This window comes from Heteronotia binoei, chromosome 1 (assembly GCF_032191835.1).
Source record: "Heteronotia binoei isolate CCM8104 ecotype False Entrance Well chromosome 1, APGP_CSIRO_Hbin_v1, whole genome shotgun sequence".
In the NCBI taxonomy this organism is placed as follows: domain Eukaryota; kingdom Metazoa; phylum Chordata; class Lepidosauria; order Squamata; family Gekkonidae; genus Heteronotia; species Heteronotia binoei.
The window spans coordinates 263235528-263262090 of record NC_083223.1 but is presented as its reverse complement, the minus strand read 5'-3'; the positions used below and the strand labels follow the sequence as shown (position 1 = coordinate 263262090).

Below are 26563 nucleotides of genomic sequence, written 5' to 3'. Positions count from 1 at the left end.
GAGGGACAGTAGCTCAGTGCTAGAGGAAGGTTCCAAGTTCCATCCCCAGCATCTCCAACTAAAAAGGGTCCAGGCAAATAGGCATGAAAAACCTCCGCTTGAGACCCTGGAGAGCCGCTGCCAGTCTGAGTAGACAATACTGACTTTGATGGACCGAGGGTCTGATTCAGTATAAGGCAGTTTCATATGTTCATATGGAGACCGATTCCTTTAGGATATAATGTAGAATTGATCCACGGGTATATGGAGCTCTGGGGGGGGCTGTTTTTTGAGGTAGAGGCCCCACATTTTCAGCATAGTAACTGGTACCTCTCCTCAAAACAACCTCCAAATTTCAAAAAGATTGGGCCAGAGGGTCCTATTCTATGAGCCCCCAAATAAGGTGCCCCTATCCTTCATTATTTCCAAAGGAGGGAAGGCATTTAAAAAGTGTGCCGTCCCTTTAAATGTGATGGCCAGAGCTCCCTTTGGAGTTCAATTGTGCTTGTCACAACCTTCCTCCTGGCTCCACCCCAATGTCTCCTAGCTCCACCCTCCAAAGTCTCCTGGCTCTACTCTCAAAGTCCCCAGATATTTCTGGAATTGTGCCACTGAACAAGGAAATGAAAAGTTACTGCCGCTCACAATACAACCCCCTCCCAACTCCTCTGCCCTCACATCTCCAAACTCTCAGCGTACCTGTATAGAAGAGAAACTGGATGAAGTATTTCTGGTTTAGCTCCCCAACACAGTTGTTTATCCTTGAAGCAAGAGAGATCAACTGCATGAGTTAAACACACAAACCCATCACATAGTTCCTAGAAGGGCAGGAGCTAAAATCATCCCATCTTGGCCAGTCTCTTGTTGAATCAGAGCTCCCTTGCCCCGTCTTTCTCTACATACAGGCTCAAGGCACCTTACGCTCCTTTGAAACCATAAAAGTTATTCTGGGGTAAGCCCACAAACTTTACAGTCGCTCAGGGATTATGACAAAGATTTTAAGCATAGACGAAAAGCCCCCTCCAAACACTTCTGCCCTTATAGAATCAGCTGAAATTTAACACGCTGGACACCTTCCAGACAAAGCCGAGGGAGGTCATTCAACGATATGGGAGCTGCTGCAGAAAACATAAGAACATAAGAAGCCATGTTGGATCAGGCCAATGGCCCATCCAGTCCAACACTCTGTGTCACACAGTGGCCAAAAAACCCAGGTGCCATCTGGAGGTTCATCAGTGGGGTCAGGACACTAGAAGCTCTCACATCGTTGCCGCTCCCAAGCACCAAGAATGCAGAGCATCCCTTGCCCCAGACAGAGCATCCCAACTGTGGCTGTGGCTAATAGCCACTGATGGACCTCTGCTCCATATGTTTTATCCAATCCCCTCTTGAAGCTGGCTATGCTTGTAGCTGCCGCCACCTCCTGTGGTGTGGCATCGGGCAGAAGCTGTTCACGCTTGACTACCAGAAGGTACTCTGGGCTGGCCAGAGGACCGGACGAGATTGTCATGTGGGAACCTAGTGGGAGAAATAATCTAGGAAGGGAGAGGGGCGCAAAACCATGAAGGGCTTTAAAAGAATACTTTGAAATAAACCCCGAAACATACAGGGACCCAATGTAAGGTTTATAAGACCACATTCATCCAAGCCACAGTGGCTGGCTCCAGATAACAAAGTTACCAGGTTGTCTTCAAGGGCAGCCGCAGGCACAGTGTTTATATAAGGACATAAATGGCCCATCCAGTCCAACACTCGGTGTCACACAGTGGCCAAAGCCAAGGGGCCATCAGGTGGTCCACCAGCAGCACCAGAACTCCAGAAGCCCCCCCCCCACCATTGCCCCCCCAAGCACTAGAATACAGAGCATCACTGCACCAGAAGTGTTCCATGTATACCTTCTGGCTAATAGCCACAGATGGACCCTCTGCTCCATCATGATTCTCCAATCCCCTCTTGAAGCCACCACTTCCTGCGGCAGTGAATTCCACGTGTTCATTACTCTCTGGGTGAAGAAGTGCTTCCTTTTATCTGTTCTAAACCTGCCGCTCGTTTTCAACAATCTACTCGCTGGGTTACTGCGGCAGGGATGTGTTAGCCGTGAGTTCGAGAAGGGAATCGGTTTTTGCACTGCGTAAGTCTTTGTAGCTAAAGATTGCTCCATCAAAATTGGGAAGCACAACCCCCTCAAGAGCACCGGCCTTGCCAACCAGCATCTCCTCCATCTCGCCTGGTTTCAACTTTAGCTGTTCACCTTCAGCGTCTTGCTCTCAGGAGACAGACACTGGCCTGGGACAGAGATGGCCACTTCTGATAGGGCTGCCACCTCTAGGTTGAGCAATACATGGGGAGGAAGGGGCGGGAGGCAGTGTTCCCTCTAAGCTGAGTTAGTGTGAGCTAGCTCACAGATTTTTGGCCTCCAGCTCACACATTTTTGTCTTAGCTCAGGAAAAATGGCCCCCGAGCAAACTAAATTATGCAGTAGCTCACAGCTTTAATGCCAGTAGCTCACAAAGTAGAAATTTTGCTCACGAGACTCTGCAGCTTAGAGGGAACATTTGTGGGAGGCAGAATTTGGTTTGCCAGACTCTCTCAACCCCACAGCAGAGTTATTGAGCCAAGCCTCCCTTCCTTCTATTGGCTTAGGCTTCTTCCCCTCCTGGTCCTCTAGGGAAAAAGGAAAGAGCCAGAGCTTCCTTTGCCCAGTTCCCTGGATCCCATGGGAGAGATACAAAGAAAGCACCTTTAAGACCAATGGCTGCTAATGTTTTAAGCATGTTTTATATTAAGGTTTTTTTAAAAAAATCTTTAATTGTGTTTGTGTCCTTTATAAAGTTTATATCTCTGCTACCCTAATCTTAAATAGGTACACGTATGGCCCGGCCCGACATGGCCCGGCCCGACAAGGTCTCATTTATGTCAGATCCGGCCCTCATAACAAATGAGTTCAGCACCCCTTGTTTAGAACGTTAAATTAACCAACGTTTCTTCCACTTCCTTGATTTGCTACTGTTGTTATGCCAATAAAGATTCTGTGACTGTGTGGCTGAGACTCCAAAGTGATGGATGATCTCTCTTAAAAGTTTCACGGAAATACTGAAAAACACGGGCCCGGAACACTGTGGAATGCTGCGGGATAAATCCCACATGGGCACACTTACGAGCCCCTGGCGGCAACTTGCCAAACTCTTGCCAAATGGAAAAAGCACCAAACCACTCGAGCGTTCCGCCTCTAACCCTCTCCGGTTTCCAGGCACTTCAATAATATCAAGTGGTTGGCCGTTATCAAAGGCTGCTGAGAGATCAAATCATATTAACAAAGGAGCGTATCTTTGTCAGCCTGCAAGTGGAGACGGTCCGCTGGAGCAACCAAGCCCGTCTCAGTTCCGAAGGCAGGCCTGAAGCCAGACTGAAAAGGGGTCAAGGCTGGGTGGGTCACAATGGAAGCCACAGAGTTGACCGACCACCTTGACCACTTTCCTCAAAAACAGGCTGGTTCAAGACTGGCCTGTAATTAGCCACCACCTGACTGACCACTTCTTTAACGAAAGGAAAATAACATCTTATAACTAGAGGCATTGAACTCATTTGTTATGAGGGTCAGATCTGATGTAAATGAGACCTCGTTGGACCGGACCACAGACGTCATTAAATGTAATGCCGAGTAGCAAGAGATATAAACTTCACAAAGGTTTTTTAAAAGCTAAAAATAAAACATGCTTCGAACATTAGCACTTATTGGTCTTAAAGGTGCTTTCTTTGTACCTCTCCTGTGCGATCCAGGGAACTGGGCAAAGCAAGCTCTGGCTCTTTCCTTCCCTCCCCAAGGAGAGGGAGGAGCCTCAGTTAGTAGAAGAGAGGCTTGGCTCAGTAGCTCTGCTGTGCGACTGGCAAAGCAAGCTCTCCCTCTCCCCCCTTCCTCCCCAAGGGAAGAAGACGATGACATTGGGTATATATTCTGAATCTCAGAGTGGCTACTTTATCTTCCTCCCCCACAAAAGACACCCTGTGATCCGGGTGGGTGACCAAACTGTGGCTCGGGAGCCACACGCAGCTCTTTCACACATATTGTGTGGCTCTCAAAGCCCAGCTTGGAGAAGGCATTTCTCTCTTTAAATCACTTCTCCAAGCCAAGCCAGCCAGCAGCTTAGAGAATACATTTAAAGTTAAATTTGCTTTCCTTCCACCTCTCCCTCCCCTCAATATCTTCCTTCCTTCCTTCCTGGTGACTCTCCAACAGCTGGCATCCATGTCTTGTGGCTCTCAAACATCTGACATTTATTCTATGTTAAGCAAGTTTGACCACCCCTGTACTAGAACCTGAGGGCATCCAATGAAGCTGATGGGCAGAAGGTTCAGGACAGACAAAAAAGAAATCCTACTTTACACAGAGAGTGATTCCAATGTGGAATTCGTTGCCAGAGGATGTATTGATGGCCACAGGCATAGACAGCTTTAAAAGGGGATTTGACAGGAATTATGGAGGAGAGGTCCATCAGTGGCGACTAGCCCTGGTGACTAAAGGGAACCTCCGCAGTCAGAGGGAGTCAGCCTCTGAATTCCAGTACCACAATCAACATTAGGGGAAAGCTTTGGTCTCTATGCTCTCTTTTGGATCTCTAAAGAAACTGCTTGGCTACTGTGTGGGACAGGATGCTGAACTAGATGGACCGCCGATCTGATTCAGCAGGGCTGTTCTTACAAAAGAACGCCTCGGAGGATTTTGGCTGTCTCCTTCCAGACGTTCGCTGCCACACTCCTCTTGGTGAAGATCCCCCCCTCTTTCCGAACTTTCAGGCCTGCAAATCGGAAGGCTGCTTGTCCTCCCCTGCCTCAAAGCTGTGAGGAAACTCACCACGGGCAGTGATGATCCATGCGGCGCACACAGCGGTGGCAGACGCGGCAGTGGTGAGCCCTAGGCGGTCGGTACGTCTCGCAGCGGTTGCACACCGTCCAGTCCTCGTTATTCTGGGAGAGACACGAAGGAAAGATACTATGGGACCAAAGGTCCCTTGGCCATTCACTGACTAAAGCCTAATTCTCACTGCGGAGTAAACCTGTACCTAGGCTGCACCACTATAGGCAAAACCTCTCCTTGCTGAACCTCTGGAAACCTAGAGCCAGGATGCAACAGCAGGGGAAGGCCTTGGTCTCTCTGCCCTATCACTGGCCCTCCAGAGCAACTGGTTGGCCACTGTACGGGACAGGATGCTGGACTAGATGGATCACTGGTCTGATCCATTAGAGCTCTTCTTATGCTCTTATGAGGGAAAAGCCTTGGACTCTCTGCCCTGTTGTTGGGCCTCCAGAGGAGCTGGCTGGCCACTGTGTGAGACAGGATGCTGGACTAGATGGACCCTCATTGGTCTGATCCAGCAGGGCTCTTCTGATGTTCTTATGAGGGGAAGGCCTCGGCCTCTCTGCCCTGTTGCTGGCCCTCCAGAAGAACTGGTCAAGGCCACTGTGTGAGACAGGAGGCTGGACTAGATGGACCCTCACTGGTCTGATCCATCAGGGCTCTTCTGATGTTCTTATGAGGGGAAGGCCTCAGCCTCTCTGCCGTGTTGTTGGCCCTCCAGAGGAGCTGGTTGAGGCCACTGTGTGAGACAGATTGCTGGACTAGATGGACCCTCACTGGTCTGATCCATCAGGGCTCTTTTTATGTTCTTATGAGGGAAAGGCCTTGGCCTCTCTGCCCTGTTGTTGGCCCTCCAGAGGAACTGGCTGGCCACTGTGTGAGACAGGATGGCTGGACTACATGGAGCCCTGGTCTGATCCAGCAGGACTCTTATGTTCTCAACTCTTCGACGGGGGAAAATACCTCCATGCAATGAGAGAAATGACATGTCAAGAAATCTAGAACTATTATTCCTGATGTGCTAGCTTTCTACAAGCAGGAGACTGCTACGCATGGAGGGGCATCCAAACAAACAAAAAAAAAGGAATAATTAAATACAGTGTATGTGTTAAGAAAGAGGAAAACCAGCCATGACCTGGATAGCCCAGGCAAGCCCAATCTCATCAGATCTTAGAAGCCACGCAGGACGGACTCTGGCAAGTACTTCAATGGGACATTTCTTTGGAATACCAGCAGTCAGGAGGACAGGTCAGGGTTTTTTTAGCCACCTCCCTGAATATCCTCCATGTCGAAGGGAGGGAGGGAGGAACCTCTGCAAACATTCATGGTTGTAACCAACTTGCTCCCTTGGCTCAACAAGAGGTTTCTGATGCAGAACCTCTAAGGCAACAACCTTCCCAGAAGAAGGGTCTGAGCTCCACCAAGGTCCCATGGATACCCCACAGACGATGCCCAATGGGAGCGAGCATCGGGGAGGGAGAGAACTTGGTGGCAGAGCACATGCTCCGCACACAGACTCAGGCTCTCTCTTCAGCATCCCCAGGGGATCTTGGGAAGGCACGTGCCTGAGCCCTCAAGAGAGCCGTCGCTGTGCCACACAGACCTATGGCCTGGCTCTGCAGACAGCGGCTTGGCAGCCTTTGCAGGGAACCCTTGCCCGATGTGGGAGTTGATGACTCACCCGGCTGCTCTTGTGGGATGAGCCGCTGCTGCTCCGGAGGTCAGAGAAGTCAATGGCAGTGTCGGGGAGTGGGACCATGCCTGAAAAAGGAGCAGAGGTCAGATCCCTCCATAAATTGCATTCTCCTCGCAGGCTGCTTTGGCCACTGCTAGGCAAACAACCCAGAAAAATAAAAGGGAGGGGGGTTAGATGCGTCCCTAACCTACTGACAAGCGAGAGAGCCAGTTTGGTGGAGTTAAATATGCAGACTTTTATCTGGGAGAACCGGGTTTGATTCCCTACTCCTCCGCTTGCAGCTGCTGAATGGCCTTGGGTCAGCCATAGATCTTGCAGAGCTGTCCTTGAAAGGGCAGCTTCTGGGAGAGCTCTCTCAGCCCCACCTACCTTACAGGCAATACTCCCTCTAAGCTGTGGAGTCTTGTGAGCAAAAATTCTACTTTGTGAGCCACTGGCATTAAAATTGCGAGCTGCCATATAAATTAGTTTGCTCTGGGGCCATTTTTCCTGAGCTAAGACAAAAATGTGTGAGCTAGAGTTTAAAAAACTGAGCTAGCTCACACTAACTCAGCTTAGAGGGAACACTGCTTACAAGGTGTCTGTTGTAGGGGAGGAAGGGAAAGGAGATTGTAGGCCGCTCCAAGGCTCTGTCCTTGAAAGGGCAGCTTTGGGAAAGCTCTCTCAGCCCCACCTACCTCACATGGCGTCTTTGTGGGGGAGGAAGGTAAAGGAGATTGTAAGCCATTCTGAGACTCTGATTCAGAGAGAAGGGCAGGGTATAAATCTACAGTCTTCTTCTGCACACAACCTGGCATACCCTGCTTCTCACTCTCCTCTTGGCAGCTCTGATTGTTTATTATGGTTTATCTTCGATCCTGCTGTGAGAGCTCAAGGCACTTAATATCAGTGCCGAGGGCACTTTATAGAGGCCACCGCCCCATCAGGACAAGGGAAGTTCAGTCTGGCATCTGTTGACCTGGCAGACAAGTAAGAGCGGCTGAGCACCACCAATACCAGTTAGGGAAGGACACCTCGATGCCCAAGTGGATACAACATTGATTGACACCTTCATTTGAAATGCTTATGGCCTACCTTTCCCCCACAACTGCACCACCCAAATCTTTGTTTTGTGCATGCACCTTCAGACTGATCCCACTCTACTCCTTTTCTTTGGATATTTCAGTGTTTAGTGCCCAACTGGACAAGATACTGAGAGATCTGTGAACTGATCACCTGAAGCATGTTCTTAATGGTAAACAGCAGCTGCAACCAACACCTAGTCTATCTCCAATCTGGAGGGAAGGGGGCTTTTAACCTTTTCCTCCCATCCCATTTTCTTGATCTTTAAGGGCTCCTTAGAGCTCCTGTGTCTCCCACAACAGGCGCAAAAAGATTTGTGATCCTTTGCCAGAGATGCTCTAGGACAGGCTTGGCCAAACTGTGGCTCTTTCACACATATTGTGTGGCTCCTGAAGCCTCCACCGCCCTATTGGCTGGCTTGGAGAAGGCATTTAAAGTTGAAGTTGCTTTCTTTCCACCACTCCCTCCCTCCATCTATATTGTTCCTTCCTTGCAGCTCTCAAACATCTGTTTATTCTATGTGGCTCTTAAGTTAAGCAAGTTTGGCCACCCCTGCTCTAGGATGAACCTGCAGATCTGTGGTCCTTCGCCAGGGATGCTCTGGTCTAGGCTCATCCCCCACTGTGGGGTTGGACTACACGGACCGTATGGCCCCTTCCAGTTCTATCATTCCCACAGTGGGCAGACTGGTGGGGCTTTGTGGCCAACCAAAGAAGCTGGGGAGATCCCTCATATAATTTGGCCCTCTGTTTGTAAGCCTGAGGGAAAGCCCCGCAGCTCCTAATTTCATGGACAAACAGAGTCTTTCACCAGCTTTGCAATTTTTGATTTTTTTTTTAACTGCTGCAAAAGATAAACTGGGATGCCAAGGGAGAGTGGAGAGGAGGAGGAGAGGAGAGGGCTCAGAGGACCAAGAAGCAAATATAACAAATAAAAGACAGGCAGAACTGAGTGGGAGCTCTGCAAAGAGCCGCCATGGGACATCCATTCAGGTCTAACCCCCCTCACCCCCCAAACAAAGCAAATCACATGATCTGCCCAGTTGCAGAGGCCCCCAAGGGCAACCAGGACCCCTGGAATTTCACTTCCCTTGCCCCTTCCTTTTCAGCAGCCCAGGACAGGGGACAGGAAAGAGAAATTAACACACCCCAGAAAACTTTATCTAATGGGACACTTTTTTTGCAAAGGAAGCAATGAATTCCCCATTCCCAGATCCAGATCCAGCCAGCCCAAGCAGGCCTCGCTCACCTGGGGCTCTCCAGAGCCACCCACCCCCAGTCAAAAGACCAGCCATCCAATATCACATAAGTAGTGGAGGAAGGGTGGCGTGGGCTTCTCCAGCGATTAATGAGGGCAGCGATACACACACACACATATATATTGGCCACTGTGTGACACAGAGTGTTGGACTGGATGGGCCACTGGCCTGATCCAACATGGCTTCTCTTATGTTCTTATTTGCATATTAGGCCACACGCCCTGACACTAGGCCAGCCGGAACTGCAGTCTGTGTTCTGCGGATCTGTGTCCCTTGTTCTACGACAGAAAGGATCATGCAGGGGGTTGGACTAGATGACCCTGGAGGTCCCTTCCGATTCTACGTGTCTGTGAAAGTTCTGTTGCCTTACCTGGATAGCCCTGACCTCATCAGATCTGACAAGCTAAGCAGGGTTGGTGCCGACTAGTCTTCGGATGGGAGACCTCCAAGGAATAGCAGGGTCATGACGCAGAGGCAGGCAACGGCAAACCACCTCTAATCACCTCTTGCCTTGAAAGCCCTATGCGGTTGCCCTAAGTCAGCTGTAACCTGACAGCACTTTCCACTACTGAGTGTCCTCCCACCCGTCCAGAATCCCACCCACCACCCACCCCTGAATAAATCAGGGTATAGTGTGTAGAAGTCACAGGCCCAGTTTCTGCTCCTGATGCTTCCTTTAGTACATTAAACAAACACACAAGGAAACCCAGCTATGAGTTCAGAAATGCATCTCACGCTTTCCCTTACCCCCCCCCCCAAAAAAAGTTCATATCTTTCCTTTTTAGGATAAAGTTTGCCTTCTTAGATCTACTGGAAGCGAATGTGATTGTCTGGCTTTGGATACATTAGGTCAGGGATCCCCAACACCCAGTCCATGGACCGGTACTGGTTCGTGGCCTGCTAGCAACTGGGCCGTGAGTTGTATAATTATTTCATTATATATTACAATGTAGTAAGAAGACGACATTGGATTTAAATCCTGCCCTCCACTCAAAATCTCAGAGTGGCTCACAATCTCCTTTATCTTCCTCCCCCACAAGACACCCTGTGAGGTGGGTGGGACTGAGAAAGTTCTCCCCAGAAGCTGCCTTTTCAAGGACAACTCCTGTGAGAGCTATGGCCAACCCAACGCCATTCCAGCAGCTGCAAATGGAGGAGTGGGGAATCAAACCCAGTTCTCCCAGATAACAGTCCGCACACTTCACCACCACACCAAAATAAAGTTCACAATTGTATCATCCCAAAACCATGCACCCCCCCTTCGGTCTGTGGAAAAATTGTCTTCCACAAAACCGATCCTTGGTGCCAAAAAGGTTGGGGACCGCTGCATTAGGTAATAATGAATCTTCTGCACTATCCCTCAGCTTACCTACGTTATTGTACATCTCACAGTTTACACCACCGGGTTCAGGGCTGATTTTTTTTCAAAAAACACCCTTCCATTATTTGGCACACACACAGGGGCATCCTGATGTCATTCTAAATGCAGGAAGTGAGCTTTCAACATATCTAATCCCCTTCTCCCTTAGGGTTTCCAGTCTGGTGTAGTGGTTAAGTGCGCAGACTCTTATCTGGGAGAACCAGGGTTGATTCCCCACTCCTCCACTTGCATCTGCTGGAATGGCCTTGGGTCAGCCATAGCTCTGGCAGGAGTTGTTCCTGAAAGGGCAGCTTCTGTGAGAGCTCTCTCAGCCCCACCTACTTCACAGGGTGTCTGTTGTGGGGGAAGAAGATAAAGGGGGTTGTAAGGTGCTTTGAGACTCTGATTCAGAGAGAAAGGCGGGGTATAAAACTACAGACTTCTTCTTCGTCTTCCCCCACCTCTAATTCATATTATGATAGAAACTTTCTTCTCTTACTTTCTTTTTAAATGAGAGCCTACTGTACAAAGATTCATTAGCAGTAGAAAAGAGCAAGAGTCTTGAAGCACCTTAAAGACCAACAACATTTCTGGGAGGGTATGAACTTTCAAGAGGCACTGCTCACTTCTGGAATGTGAGTCCATCTATCCTTATATCTGAGTGATTTCAGAGGCTGAATGACAATAGTAGGAGAATGACATTAGCAAACATGACTGAATTAGGTACGGTTATGCCGAGAGGTAGCAGGCATGGAGAAATCAGCACTGGTAATGAGACAGGAAACCTAGGTCTGGATTCAGTCCAAGAGGATGCATTGTCTCTGCCCCAGAAGGCTTACTGTGGGCAGCAGATGGGAAGGGCAGTGAGGGCAGACATCTTCAAGTATCTGAAGAAGCGAGCAGTGAATCACGAAAGCTCCAGCTCTGTCACAAATTTTGTTTGTCTTTAAGGTGCTACTGGACTCTTGGCTCTTGTTTACTGCTACAGCCAAACCAACAAAGCTATCTGTCTTGAACAGTCTCCATTAACGGCTCATTATTTATTGAATGTGTTTGTGGACTCTTTTTCCACTGAGGCTCAAAATGATTCTGTGCTGGTAACAGCTTAACCTCTTTTTTTTAAATCCATCAACATTTACACTTACATTTTTAAAAATTACCACCACTGCCCTCCTCCTCAAAAATTCTGACCTGGATGGCCCACCCCGGCCCGATCTCATCAGATCTTGGAAGCTAAGCAGAATTGCTCCTAGCTATGATTTGGATGGGAGACCTCCGAAGAAGTCCAGGGTTGCAAGTGCAACACAGAGGCAGGAAAACGGCAAACTACCTCATAAACGTCTCTTGCCTTGAAAACTCTATGGCAGGGGTGGCCAAACCTGCTTAACATAAGAGCCATATAGAATAAATGTCAGATGTTTGAGGGAAGGAAGGAAGGAAGGAAGGAAGGAAGGAAGGAAGGAAGGAAGGAAGGAAGGAAGGAAGGAAGGAAGGAAGGAAGGAAGGAAGGAAGGAAGGAAGGAAGGAAGGAAGGAAGGAAGGAAGGAAGGAAGGAAGGAAGGAAAGCAATTTTAACTATCACAGATAGAAACAGAGCCTCTCTATTTAGAACCATTACACCTCTGTGCAACAGATACCAAGTTCAAACAACATGGGTGGGCTGTTGCCTTCAGGCCATTCGGGTGGGCTTCTGAGAGGCATCTGGTTGGCCACAACTAGGAACTGATCATGGAGCATCCTGTTGGGTAGATCAGGGGTCCCCAACGTGGTGCCTGTGTCCACCACATGTTTTGAAAAGTGGGCAGGGCCATGAGGGGCTTTGCTCCAGCAAGGATTCTGTCTGACCACTGCAGTCAATTGCTTGTGCAGATTTTTTAAAAAATGTTGCTTTGGCAGAAGTTCACAGCACAGGGCTCTTCACTGCATGATTGAGGGTGAGCTGGAGGGGGGGGGTGGTCTTTTGCACGGCCTGAAGTTCAGGTCGGCCACCCCTCCCCTCCCCCCCGGGATATCCTCACTGCTTATGGTTCTGACCTCAATCGAGGAGGACTGAGATCCAGATCCCCGAGAAGAGCAGAATCCCCATCCTCCATCATCACCCCAAAGAACTGGGGAGGGACAGTGGCTCAGTGGTAGAGCATCTGCTTGGTAAGCAGAAGGTCCCAGGTTCAATCCCCGGCATCTCCAACTAAAATGGGTCCAGGAAATAGGTGTGAAAAACCTCAGCTTGAGACCCTGGAGAGCTGCTGTCAGTCTGAGTAGACAATACTGATGTTGATGGACCCAGGGTCTGATTCAGTATAAGGAAGCTTCATACGTTCACATATGTTGAGTTGCGGCAGCCATTTTGTGCCAGGCTCCACCTCCAGTGGTAGCCATTTTGTGAGTGCGCCTACCATGATTGCAGAGGTGTCTGCAAGCTGAAAAACGCTGGGGAACCCCTGGGTTAGATGGATCCTTGCTTAACAATAGTTGCCTTGCTGAATCAGAACAAACAATCAGCAAAAAGCCTGCGCTGTTTCCAAAGGAACTAAGGAGAATCACAGTGTTCTCTCCCGCCCCCAATTTAATGTAGTTTATGGAGAAAAGCAAATCCAAGGAACAGAATGAACCACTAAGAATGATGCAGGCACATTGTGCAGCCGAGATGTTCTATCTCTCGGTGACGCAGCAAAGACCATTTTGCTAGATAAATATTTGGATTTTGCATTTGGAAGGCAAAAAGCAGCAGGGGGTGGGTGTCGAATTTAAATAATGTTAAGCTCAGCTACTGCTCCAAATGCCACTGGCAAAGATGATTGATGGCTCTCCTCCACGCCACCCCTGCCAGGGATAAACAACCCTGAAGAGCAGCAGGCCGCAGGGCACCCTTCCAGGGCAAGATGACCCTCTCAAGGAAACCAAGGAGAGCAGAGATGGAAAAAACAGTTCCATCCAGACCGTGAGCATCCTGCAGCTGCTTTGCCTGAAGATGCTAAAATAGCACTGCAGAACAAGCAAGGGGCTGATACTGGGCACGGGAGATGCCTCCCCCCAAAAAACATGGCTTCTAACTTAGGGTTGCCAAGTCCAATTCAAGAAATATCTGTGGACTTTGGGGGTGGAGCCAGAAGACATTGGGGGTGGAGCCAGGAGCAAGGCTGTGACAAGCACAACTGGACTCCGAAGGGAGTTCTGGCCATCACACTTAAAGGGACCGCACACCCTTTAAATGCCTTCCCTCCACTGGAAATAATGAAGGATAGAGGCACCTTATTTGGGGGCTCATAGAACTGGACCCCCTGGTCCAATCCTTTTGAAACTTGGAGGGTATTTTGGGGATAGGCATTGGATGCTACACTGCAAATTTGGTGCCTCTACCTCAAAACACAGCCCCCAGCCCGATACCCGTAGATCGATTCTCCATTATACCCTATGGGAATTGGTCTCCATAGGGAATAATGGAGTGCCCAGCAGACATCTCCCTCCCCACTCCCGCTTTCTGATGACCCTGAAGCAGGGGGAGGGCCTCCAAATCGGGGGATCCCCTGCCCCCACCTGGGGATTGGCAACCCTCGATGGCTCCTATATATGGCTGTCCTGACACGGACAGTCCAGGCTAGTCTGATCTTGTCAGGATCTCGGAAGCTAAGCAAGGTCAGCCGTGGTTGGTACTCAGACAGGAGACCACCAAGGAAGTCCAGGTGAGGCAAACCACCACTGAAAGTCTCTTGCCTTGAAAACTCTACGGCAGGGGTGGCCAAACTTGCTTAACGTAAGAGCCACGGAGAATAAACATCAGATGTTTGAGAGCCGCAAGGCAGGAAGGAAGGAGGGAAGGAAGGAAACAAACTTTAAATGCATTCTCAAAACCACTGGCTGGCTGATTTAGAGAGAGAAATGTCTTCTCCAAGTTGGTTGATGGGAAGCTGGGGGCTTTGAGAGCCACATGTGGCTCTCAGGCCACAGTTCGGCCACCACTGAACATATGAAGCTGCCTTACACTGAATCAGACCCTTGGTCCATCAAAGTCAATATTGTCTAAGACTGGCAGCGGCTCTCCAGGGTCTCAAGCTGAGGTTTCTCACACCTATTTGCCTGGACCCTTTTTTAGTGGAGATGCCGGGGATTGAACCTGGGACCTTCTGCTTCCCAAGCAGATGCTCTACCACTGAGCCACCGTCCCTCCCTAACTGCCCTATGGGGTCGCCGTAAGTTGGCTGCAACTTGACAGCATTTCCCACTGCCACATATGGCCCCTTGCAAATTCCAGCATCCTGTCCCGCTTAGGGTCCAGTTTCTCTGCACTCCTAGAGATCTGATCAGAAGATGCCCTGGTGCCTGTGAACTTTTGGAAAACTAGCAATCCAGAGAAAGGAGCGCTGGATTTACCAGGAAGGTTCTTTCTCCTCAAGAGGAAGGAGGACACTCTGACACATTTGGGTTCTTCTCCCCACAATCCTCGGAGGCAGCAAACTGATTGCACTTTCTGTCTGCAGGGGGAGGAGCAGCCCATCCTTTGGTCTGGACCAGGGGTGGGGAACAGTGGTTCTCTAGACGTTTTTTTTTTGCCTACAACTCCCATCAGCCCCAGCCATTGGCCATGCTGGCTGAGGCTGATGGGAGTTGTAGGCAAAAAAACATCTGGAGAGCCACTGTTCCCCACCCCTGGTCTGGACACTTCTGCAGCTGATTAACAGCCTACAGCAGGAGTGGCCAAACTGTGGCTTAGGAGCCTCATGTGGCTCTTTCACACATATTGTGTGGCTCTTGAAGCCCCCACAATTCCATTGCCCGGCTTGGAGGAGGCATGTGTCTCTTTAAATCACTTCTCCAAACCAGCCAGTGGCTTGGAGAAGGCATTTAAAGTTGCTTTCTTTCTGCCCCTTCCCTCCCCCTCAAACATCTGATGCTTGTGATGTTGCTCTCAGGCAACTGATGTTTATTCCGTGTGGCTCTTATGTTAAGCAAGGTTGGCCACCCCTGGTCTACAGTGTGCGCCAAACAAGAGAACAAGGTTTACAGAACCCTATGAAACAAACCATACAGGTACAGCTAAACTGTTGGAATGGGACCCTGAATTAGCATGCTGGGCAATCGTGGAAGTTGCCATGGAAGTTGAACGGATGATTTCAGCAGGCTGGAAAACCAAGGCCTCCTGGGCCAACATGGGGCCAGGCAAATCAACGCTGCCTTCTCCTGTTTCATTCTGAATCAAAGGTATTGGGGGAAAGACACACAGCCTGATGGTCGTGGGGACAACAGAGACTCCACTTTCTCTGCTTTTTAACACCGGTGTCTTGAAGAAATTCCAGGCGTCTTGGCCCTTGTTGATGAGGCAAAGAGATCTACACGCCGTAGGCTGAAAAGTAGACCGAAGGATTGGAATTTTGGGTTTGTTGGTAGGGTTCTGGAAGCCTTGCTCTCTGTCTGACACATGTGGTGGACTGCTATCAGCTGTGGAAGTCTCCAGACTGAGGGGCGGGCTCCTCTTCCCCCCAGAGTCGGAAAGTAAACTCCACTTCCTGCCTCCAGGAACCCAAGCATATTGATGTCCTCCTTCCCCTCAAGAGAGAACTCCACGCCTGCCCATTCCCTGCCCCCCTACTTTTTACTCATTTTTCTGTTGCTAATGGGGCAGGAGGACACCAGGCATTCGGAATTGTTCCTGGCACGGAACAAACTGCTTCTTAAGTGCCAGGATCAAGTCTTGTGCTAGAACAGCTCATCGTGAGCCTCTTAGAACAGGACGCAATCAAGACGTCTGATCTAATCAGATTTCACAGTCATCTTGACTCCTAATCCATCGACTAAGAGTCTGAACAGGGCCCACAGAATCACAGCTTCCGCTGTCAGCAGGTCTGCAGCCCTTTCATTTGTTGGGGTGTGGAGGGGGGGGATACACCCACGTTAATTCAGGCTTTGCAAAAAAGTAAGGGGAGGGGAGGGCTCCCAGCAGCATTAGGAACGTGAAGAACTGCCTTGCTGACTCAGACCAGTATCCCGTTCTCAACAGAGACCATCGATTAGAATGAGATCAAGGGTGTTGTAGCGGTTCAAGTGTTGGACTAGGATTTGGGAAATCCAAGTTCGAATCCCCACTCTGCTGTGGAAGCCTGCTGGGTGGCCTTGAGATAGTCACACTCTCTCAGCCTAACCTGCCTCACAGGGTTGTTGTGAGGATACGATGGAGGAGAGGAAAACGATGGAAGCTGCTTTGGGTCCCTACTAGGGAGAAAGGCAAGCTATAAATACAGTAAACAAATAAGAACTAACTGGACTCCTCTGGGAAGCCCATAAGAAAGGGAGGAAAACCAGGCTACTCTGAATCTTTGCCTCTGTAGCGAGGAAAGGAGGTACAATCAAGATCTAGACCAAAGGTGGCCAAATGTGGGTAATATAAGAGCCACACAGGACAAACATCAGAGGAGGGAGGGAGGGAAAGGTGGAAAGAAAGCAACTTTAACTTTAAATGCATTCTCCAAGCCGCCAGCTGGCTTGGCTTGGGCAAGTGATTTAAAGAGAAAAATGCCTTCTCCGAGTCAGCCAACAGGCTGGTGAGAGGTTCAAGAGCCACGCAATATGTGTGAAAGAGCTACAGGTGGCTCCCGAGCCACAGTTTGGCCAGCCCTGATCTAGACAGTGAACTGTGAGAATCCCTGGTTCCAATCCCACCTCTATCATGCACTCTGTTCCATAACCTTTGGCTTGCTCTGTCTGCAGCATAACCTGAGCTGATGCCTAATGTTGATGATCTTGGAAGCTAAGCAGGGTCAGCCCTGATCAGTACTTGGATGAAAGCTCACCAAAGAAGCAGGGTCCCTATGCAAAGGCATGCAATGGCAAACCACTCGTTTGTCTCTGGCTGCGAAAACCCTGCAAGGTAGCCAAAGTCAGCTGAAACCTGACAGTGCTTTCCACCACCGTCTTCAGTATGGACATCAAATGATACAGACCAATCATAAAGGTGGGGGGAAAAAACACTCTGAAAGTTGGAAACTACACTTATTTTCAAAACGAATTACTGCCTCTGCACACAGAGATTCTGTGTCGCAAGTCACAACTCGCAGCAGCTAGAGATAAGCCTATGGGGAGGGACGATGGCTCAGTGGTAGAGCATCTGCTTGGGAAGCAGAAGGTCCCAGGTTCAATCCCTGGCATCTCCAAAAAAGGGTCCAGGCAAATAGGTGTGAAAAACCTCAGTATGAGACCCTGGAGAGCCGCTGCCAGTCTGAGAAGACAATACTGACTTTGATGGACTAAGGGTCTGATTCAGTATAAGGCAGCTTCATATATTCATATGCTTTGTGCATATGTTTAATTCTTTTTTAAGGCCTTCTGGGATGGATCGGTTGATGTGCCAGATGTCACACCACAGCCACAGAACTGCCCACGCTGAAGTTCCCCTATACTGCCCAGTGGGGTGGATTAAAGTCCCATTTGCCCTTCGAGGCCTCAGAATGGGAGGGGGTTTCAATCTTTCCCCAGTCGTCCACCTTGCCAAGCGGGGCCCTCACCTGCTTTGCTTTGCTTCCTTCTTTCCAGGTCATCCTGCCAGTATACAAGTTCTGCCAGTGGTTCCTCCTAGGCTCGGAGCAGCTGATGCCTAATTAGCTCGGGCTTCGCTTGCCTGACTCCACCCACCCATTTCCTGTCCTGGCTGCCTATGCAGCCTTAAAAGACTTCCTCCCCTCATGCCTGCTCTTAGTGGTGAGACTTGGCTGGTTCCAGGCTGCCCCTTCCCTATCAGGCCTCCCCCGAGCTCCACTTGCTGTGGGGGCATGGCCACGTCAACCTGTTGCTTGCTGCAAACGGCAGTGCCAACTGGGGACTTGGCACTACTGCTGTCGATGCAGGCCCGCTTATGGCTCCTTGCATGTCTTCTAGGCTGGTGTGAGCCACGGCCCACAACCCCAGGTGAATGGCACAGAATCAACAGAGTTGGAATTGGGCCACAGAGGCCATCTAGTCTAATGCCCTGCTCAAGGCAGGATCAGACTAGAGCAAGGGTGGCCAAACTTGCTTAACATCAGAGCCACATAGAATAAATGTCAGATGCTTGAAAGTCGCAAGACATGAACATCAGATGTTTTGAGAGCCACAAGACAGGAGGGAGGATGGAAGGAAAACAGATGGGGGAGGGAGGAGAGAAATGGAAAGAAAGCAACTTTTAATGCATTTTCCCAAGTCACCAGTTGGCTTGAACATATGAACATATGAAGCTGCCTTATACTCAATCAGACCCTTGGTCCATCAAAGTCAGTACTGTCTACTCAGACTGGCAGCAGCTCTCCAGGGTCTCAAGACAAGTTTTTTTTTTACACCTATTTGCCTGGGCCCCTTTTAGTTGGAGATGCCAGGGATTGAACCTGGGACCTTCTGCTTACCAAGCAGATGCTATACCACTGAGCCACCGTCCCTCCCCTTAGAGAAGTGATTTAAAGAAAGAAATGCCTTCTCCAACCTGGCTGTCGGGGTGGTCGGGGCTTCAACAGCCACACAATATGTGTGAAAGAGCCACATGTGGCTCCCAAGTCACAGTTTGGCTACCCCTGGCTTAAAGCATCCCTGACAAGTCCAGTCATTGCTTAAAGACTCCCAGTGGCATGCAGGCCAGAGAACTGGTTTGTTCCAAGCCTCTGGACGTGCCCACATAAGCTAACAGCCTCCAATGTCACATCTTGTGGCAAGGAGTTCCGTAGGATAATTGTGTATAATTTTGAAAGGTACCAAATTTGTATGTTTTTTGTGTGCGTGACCCAGTGGCAATACAGACAGGGCCCTGGTGGCCTTCCATTTCCAGGGACAAAGGATCAGGTACTTACCTGGGTCTGCAAAGACAGCCCGCGTGTGACTGGCCAGCAGCATGACGACAATGAAGTTGAATGCCACGGCGTGGAACGGACACCAGAGGCTGCGACAAAAGGAAGCAACGAGATCAGCAGTAGCTTTCTGTCCTCCCCCGCAATATTCTCCCAGGGACCAATGCCATGAAAGACGAGAGTTCTTTCCATCCCTGCATCATCATCATTATGATCGCTAAAACTTCTATTATCAGGTTGCAAATGGCATATTCTGAAAGCAAAGCAGGGATCAGCTTACTAATGCAGCCAGCGTTGGGTTTCTTTCTGGAAGAAAAGGGAGGATATAAATTTTTATGGCCAGGATCCAAGAAGCTACTTCGGGGGCACCCAACAGCTTCGCAGCGCTCTAGGAGGAGTTGTGTTTCAAAAAAACCGTGCTGAACAAGCGTCTTTGGAAACATCTATCTTTAAAAAAAATTATGACCTGGGAATGGTGGGTGGGGAGATGCTGTATGAAAAGCAGAAACCACAAGTTGCACTTATCACATGGAATTAGTGGCACGCCGTTTTTCAGAACTTAGCATACAGCTAATTAAATCACCCCCATCCACATCCACACCTTAAGCTCTGCGGCTCTACCCTAAGGTCTCCTTGCACTTGTGATATTAGAGTTGCCTCCTTTTGGATAGAAAACTTAGTCACTTAACAGCTGTGATCATACACACTAAATAATGCACTTTTGATCCACTTTCAATGCACTTTCCAACCGGATTTTACTGTGTGAATTGGCAAAATCCAGTTGGAAAGTGCACTGGAAGTCGATTGAAAGTGCATTATTCAGTGTGCTGTGATCACAGTCAACATGTGACAACATGCAGAGCTCCATCGCATTCCATCACCACCACCCCTTCTAGTAGATCCTGTTTTTTGGACCTAAGGTCAACAGGCTCCTGAGCTCGTGCAAAGTTCTTTTCCAGGCCCTGACAAATCTTTCAAGGGAGGGCTTAAGATACAAAGATGCAGAACAGCGCTTTGTCCTTTAGAACAGAAAGGGCTACGCATATGCAGGGGGAAAGACACTTGTAACCGTTCAAGGGCCCGAGGGTGCCAGTGCCCTTGTGCGTACAAAGAGTTCTTTTCAAAGGGGGAGGAATGAGTCCTTTAAAAAGAGATCGACAGTCAAAGTGACTCTGAGCATCCGCCAAGGTCTTTTAACTCTTCTGGAGAGGAAAGAATCTTTCTTTACAAAACAAAGTCCCTAAAGTTTCTGTGCCCTCACCTGGATGGCCCAGGCTAGCCCAACCAGGCCTGCAGCCACAGGGGGGGGGGGCTTTGGGGGTACTGCCCCCTGGCTTCCAGGCTGGGGCCCCCCTGACTCCCAGGGGGCCCTCCAGGGTGCAGCCATTGTTTTTGTCATGAGTGACAGCCAGAACAGGGAGAGCGGAGCAGGGCACCGTGCACTGAAGCAGCAAAAGCAGCAGGTGGAAAGGAGGGAGGCAGAGGAAGCTGTGTGGAATGGGCTGGGGAGAGGGGGGTGGATGGCGCTGCTGGCTAAAAAGGGGACAGAGAGAGACATGGAAGGAACCCCCCTGCTAGCACGCAAGGTGCAGTCTCTTGGTGTAGTGGTTAAGTGTGCGGACTCTTATCTGAGAGAACCGGGTTTGATTCCCCACTCCTCCACTTGCACCTGCTGGAACGGCCGTGGGTCAGCCATAGCTCTGGCAGAGGTTGTCCTTGAAAGGGCAGCTGCTGTGAGAGCCCTCTCCAGCCCCTCCCACCTCACAGGGTGTCTGTTGTCGGGGAGGAAGGTAAAGGAGATTGTGAGCCGCTCTGAGACTCTTCGGAGTGGAGGGCGGGATATAAATCCAATATCTTCTTCTTCTTGACTCCAAAGTTTTAAGGTTGGCTCCCTTGACTTAGCCACTTCCAGTGCCTCCAGCTTTTGTCCCTACCCCAGAAAGCTCTGAGAAGCGGCAAAGCCCCGCAGTGGATGGGAAAGGGTGCCCCCCAACTTTTTAAAAAGCCCCCCGACTTTTAAAATCCTAGCTACAGCCCTGAGCCCAACCTTGTTAGATACTGGAAGTTACACAGGGCTGGCGCTGGTCAAGGCTTGGATGGCAGAACACCAAGGAAATCCAGGATTGCTGTGCAGGATTGGCCCTGGTTAATATTTGGATGGCAGAATAACCACAAAGAAATCCAGGATTACTATACAGAGGCAGGGCATGGTAAACCACTCCTGGGTGTCTCTTGCCTCGAAATCCCGACGGGATCGCCATGAGTCAGCTGCGACTTGATGGCACCACCAAAGCGACAACAGCTCTGAGAATGTACAGAATGCTTTCCTCGCTAATGATAAAAGAACCAGCATGGCGCACTGGCTCAAGTGTCATTAGCAAAGTATCTGGGCCACTGATGAAGTAAATAAAACCGGGAGGCCCAAACTTGAATCCCTACTGTCATGTAAATTTACTAGGTGACCTTGGCCCAGTTACCCACTCTCAACCTAACCCACCTCACAGGGTTGTTGCAACGACAATACCGTAAGTAGCTTAAGAGTCCCTAACAGAGGAAGAAACAAAGTACAAAAAAAAAAATCAGCATTCAGGAAGTCCCAAAGAGGACAAAACTTTGCACATATAGAAGACAGGCTTTGAAAAATATAAAGGGATCTAGATTCTAGAAGTTAAACAATCCTGAGCACACGCAAGCATTTTTCACCCATTGCAATGCTGAATAAACTTCCCTCAAAAGGGCCCAAGAGCTTAACTAGGGCAGATGCCTTCCTCTCCAAGGGCAAAAATAATACAAAACACGCCTTAAAGAAAAAACAAAAACGGACCTAAAGACAAAACGCCCCTGTTCATGTGCAGAGTGCCTCCCGCCCCCTCCAAGGCCGCGGCGCTCCTGAGGGTGTGCAAAGCGCCCTACCTAGCCCGGAACCCCGGCTGCAGCAGGACATGCTCCAGGACGACGTAGTCGGCGTAGCCCACGCTGAGGTAGGTGAGCAGGAGGCACAAGACCCCGCACGGGTCCGCCTGGCACCGCTCCTTCCCGCAACACCTGCATCGACCCCCGGCCGCAGCAGCCGCCACCGCCGCCGCACCCATGGCAACCCCCGGCGCCCACTTCCGGCCCCGCCTCCACTCTCCCCGTCGGCCAATCGCAGCGCGGAAGAAGGGAGGGGGATGCGGAAGCGACGGGCGGTGGCTGCTGAGATTCCTGGGTGTCCCGGTTTCCATGGAGACGGGGCCCGATGCCAATCTGTAGACCAGGGGGTGGGTGGCCAAACTGGCTCGGGAGCCACATGTGGTGCTTTTGCACATATTGGGTGGCTCTTGAAGCCCCCACCACCCCATCAGCTGGCTCGGAGAAGGCATTTCTCTCTTTAAATCACTTCTCCAAGTCAAGACAGCCAGCAGCGTGGAAAATGCATTTAAAGTTAAAGTTGCTTTCTTTCCACCTCTGGTCTCCATTTATTTTCCTTCCTTTCCTTCCTTCCTTCCTGCAGCGCTCAAACATCTAGATAGACCAAATTTATTACACTATTTTGCCATTTGATCCTAACTTTGTATCAGTTTACACTCTTAACCCACCAGCTACATGTATTTCAGCCCACTGTACCCTATCTCCTCGTCTGAAGAAGTATGCATACATATGAAAGCTTACATTCTGAATAAAACTTTGTTGGTCTTCAAGGTGAACTTGACTCCTACTTTGTTCTCTCAAACATCTGACGTTTATGTCTTGTGGCTCTCAAACATCTGATGCTTATTCTATGTGGCTCTTATGTTAGGCAAGTTTGGCCACCCCTGCTGTAGACCTACCTTAAGAAATGTGAAAGCCTGAAGATATTCCATGATGGTGAAGAAGATGATAATTAGTAGTCTCCGTATGTCGTGTAGCTAGGGCTCAGTTTAATCTACTTTTTAAAATAATAATAACAAATTTCATTAAAATGAACAAGTCAAAACACAGCAACTGTTAAAAACACTTTAATAGTTGTAAGGCAACATACAAAAAACATACAGCATAAAAAGAAAAATCTTTGTACACATCCAAGTAAGGTTACATTGTATAACAATTGAACCAGTCTACAAAGATACATTTTTAAATGAGTATAGTTTAAACCAGTTTAATCTACTTTAGAGGGTTGCTGTGAACAAAGATAGAGGGGATTTTTAAAATTTATTTACTTATTTTGCGAATTTATAGTCTGCCCTTTCCCATAATGGGCTCAGGACGGATTACAACACAATAAAGCAGTTAAAAATTGATGAGCATGTACGAGCCACCGCGGGGTCAGAACTGACTGCTGTGGGTGTTAGCTGGAGCAGCAAAGCCAGGGTTTTTTTAAAGCAGAAACGTACAAGAATGCAGTTCTGACTGGATTTATTTCAGGGGTGTGGCCTAATTTCAAATGAGTTCCTGCTGAGCTTTTTCTACAAAAAAGCCCTGTGCAAAACAGTGGTGGCTTCAGGGGTGTCGCCTAATATGCAAATGAGTTCCTGCTGGGCCTGAGCAGAGCTAATCTGAATCATTCAGTGATTCTGATGTCTTATTCTTTACGCTATTGTAAAATTGCATTCCCCCCCCCCCAGATATTTGGATCCCACTTTTACCCCAGTGGCGACCCAGAGTGCTTTGCAGTGTGGTCGCCCTGCCTTCATTTTATCTTCGCAACAACAAAATCAATCCTGGGAGGTAGGTCTGGCTGAGAGAGTGCGTGGCCAAGATTACCCAGGGAGCTTCCATGTAGGGGTGCCAAGTCCCCCTTAGCCACTGGTGGAGGAGGAGGGGGTAGGGCTGCCAGATCCAATTTGGGGGATTCCGGAATATTTAGCGACAGAACCTGGGGAGGACTGGGAGCTTAGTGGGTACAATGCCATAGAATCCATGATCCAAAGCATCTATTTTATCCAGGATATCTGACCTCTGTAAGTCTAGAGATGAGCTGTAATTCCAAGAGAACCCCTGAAGACTGGCATCCCTACACAGAGTGGGGATTTGAACCTGTGGCTTCCAGATCCTAGTCTAGTGCTGTAGCCACTGCCTAGTTGCATTCAAAATCTGTGTAATTGTATTCGAGTAGATGTGAAATCAAGCAGGGAAAAAACCCACAATCTTGGACTAAATTCTTAGCGTTATGGAAGCAAAAATCCCCAAGCTGTTTTGACAACTGCTCCATTCAGCTAAAAGGCACAGTCATTCACAGTCATACAAAACAACAAGGAATTATAAGCTTGACATTGCTTGTCTTTTCGTCTTTTCTTGTGAAACAGGCTACAATTATTCCCTTTTAACAGACGAAGAGCATGCTAAGTCAAATCAATGGTCTTCCCTGTTCCAAACAATTTTACCTGACTCAGGTAGAGTGGGATCCTTTTCTATGACTGGAATTGCCTAGCACTGAACCTGGAACCTTCTGTGTCCAAAATACACATCAGAAGAAGAAGAAGATGATATTGGATTTATATCCTGCCCTCCACTCGGAAGAGTCTCAGAGTGGCTCACAATCTCCTTTACCTTCCTCCCCCACAACAGACACCCTGTGAGGTAGATGAAGATATTGGATTTATATCCCGCCCTCCACTCCGAAGAGTCTCAGAGCGGCTCACAATCTCCTTTCCCTTCCTCCCCCACAACAGACACCCTGTGAGGTAGATGAAGATATTGGATTTATATCCCGCCCTCCACTCCGAAGAGTCTCAGAGCGGCTCACAATCTCCTTTCCCTTCCTCCCCCACAACAGACACCCTGTGAGGTAGATGAAGATATTGGATTTATATCCCTCCCTCCACTCCCAAGAGTCGCAGAGTGGCTCACAATCTCCTTTACCTTCCTCCCCCACAACAGACACCCTGTGAGGTGGGTGGGGCTGGAGAGGGCTCTCACAGCAGCTGCCCTTTCAAGGACAACGTCTGCCAGAGCTATGGCTGACCCAAGGCCATTCCAGCAGCTGCAGGTGGAGGAGTGGGGAATCAAACCCGGTTCTCCCAGATAAGAGTCCGCACACATAACCATAGGGTTGCCAAGTGCAATTCAAGAAATATTTGGGGACTTTGGGGGTGCAGCCAGGAGACTTTGGGGGTGGAGCCAGGAGACATTATGGGTAGAGCCAAGATCAAGGCTGTGAAAAGCATAATTGAACTCCAAAGGGAGTTCTGGCCATCACATTTAAAGGGATGGCACACCTTTTCAATTCCTTCCTTCCATAGGAAATACTGAAGGCTAGGGACACCTTCTTTTGGCGCTCATAGAATTGGACCCCCTGGTCCAATCTTTTTGAAACTTTAAAGGTATTTTTGGGAGAGGCGCTAGATGCTATACTGAAAATATGGTGCCTCTACCCCAAAAAACAACCCCCGCCCCAGAGCCCCAGATACCCGCAGATCAATTCTCCATGATTTTCTATGGGGATAAATCTCCATAGGGAATAATAGAGTTCCCAGCAGACATTTCTCTCCCCTCCCCCCACTTTCTGACAACCCTGAAGCGGGGGGAGGGCCTCCAAACCGGGGGATCCCCTGCCCCCACCTGGGGATTGGCAACCCTACTTAACCACTACACCAAACTGACTCTCCACTGACACTGAACTGCATTTACTTAGATTTCAATAAGACCTCCAAGCAAGTTTTTAGCTTTGCAATCATGAAGGATTAACCCAAGAAGGGTTACCAGCAAGGGTCATCTAGCAGAAAAAGAGGTGCTGGCTGGAGCTCATTTGCACAACTCAGTTGCATCTGCCACACACCCCTGCCATAATAATAATAATTTCTAATTTATATCCCGCCCTCCCTGTCGAAGCAGGCTCAGGGCAGCTTACATAGCATAAAATACAGATATTACAATGATATAATAATCATCTGAAGGAATACTAAATTATATCCACTCAGCATCTACCCTAAAATGCTTCTTGAATTATAATTGTCATAATAAAACCTTACTCCCATCATGCTTTTTAAATTACTTTCTCCTGTGTTGCCACAGTGGCATGAGGAAGATTTCCATCTATCTGCTTTACAGGTTTTAGTTATTTTCCCATTTTTTTTGTGGGAGGAAACATTAGAAAGTTTGCCAAATCTTAGTGTTCAGCAAAATTCTCACGGGGGGGTTGAACAACGGAGCCCATAAGCAAGTATTTGAGGGGGGGCGATAAAAAAAGGAAGAGCACAATAAAATGTAGAAGTTCTGGAGCTCCGCTCCTGTGAGCACCTGCCCAAAATGAGGCCTGGTTACCAGTTTTTCTTTCTAATTGGCTTCCTGAACATATAATGGTTTTTCAGCAAAAAATAAGAATTGATGTATTTATTTACGTTATATATGGTCCCACCCTTCTCTCTGGAACTCAAAGCGGCTTACGCGGAGGGGTCAATACAATCAACAAGAGGGCAAATTCGATAAAGAATGAAATAGGAGTTGGGACTGCAAAACCAACCAGCGATTTAAAAAAAACAGAGCTGAAGCAAAGCAATTTGTTAACATGATGCATTAAATGACAGAAAATTATATGGTAGGATCTAACTGAACAGCAAACTCTACACAGTGGTATAGATCACAGTGCCTAATA

General features: G+C 48.9%; 1 protein-coding gene across 1 annotated transcript in view; it reads right to left on the bottom strand.

The window, feature by feature from the left end:
• Positions 1-22127, bottom strand: part of LOC132588193 (palmitoyltransferase ZDHHC3-like) — a 33511-nt gene extending 11384 nt beyond the window's left edge. Inside the window, exons 1-5 of the mRNA XM_060260543.1 lie at positions 21925-22127; positions 19015-19103; positions 6516-6595; positions 4832-4944; positions 679-740 (exon numbers count right to left, since the gene is read on the bottom strand). Coding sequence (XP_060116526.1) covers positions 679-740; positions 4832-4944; positions 6516-6595; positions 19015-19103; positions 21925-22103 — 523 coding nt within the window. The 5' untranslated portion in view covers positions 22104-22127. The remainder of the gene's footprint in view (positions 1-678; positions 741-4831; positions 4945-6515; positions 6596-19014; positions 19104-21924) is intronic.
• Positions 22128-26563: the final 4436 nt, after the last annotated feature.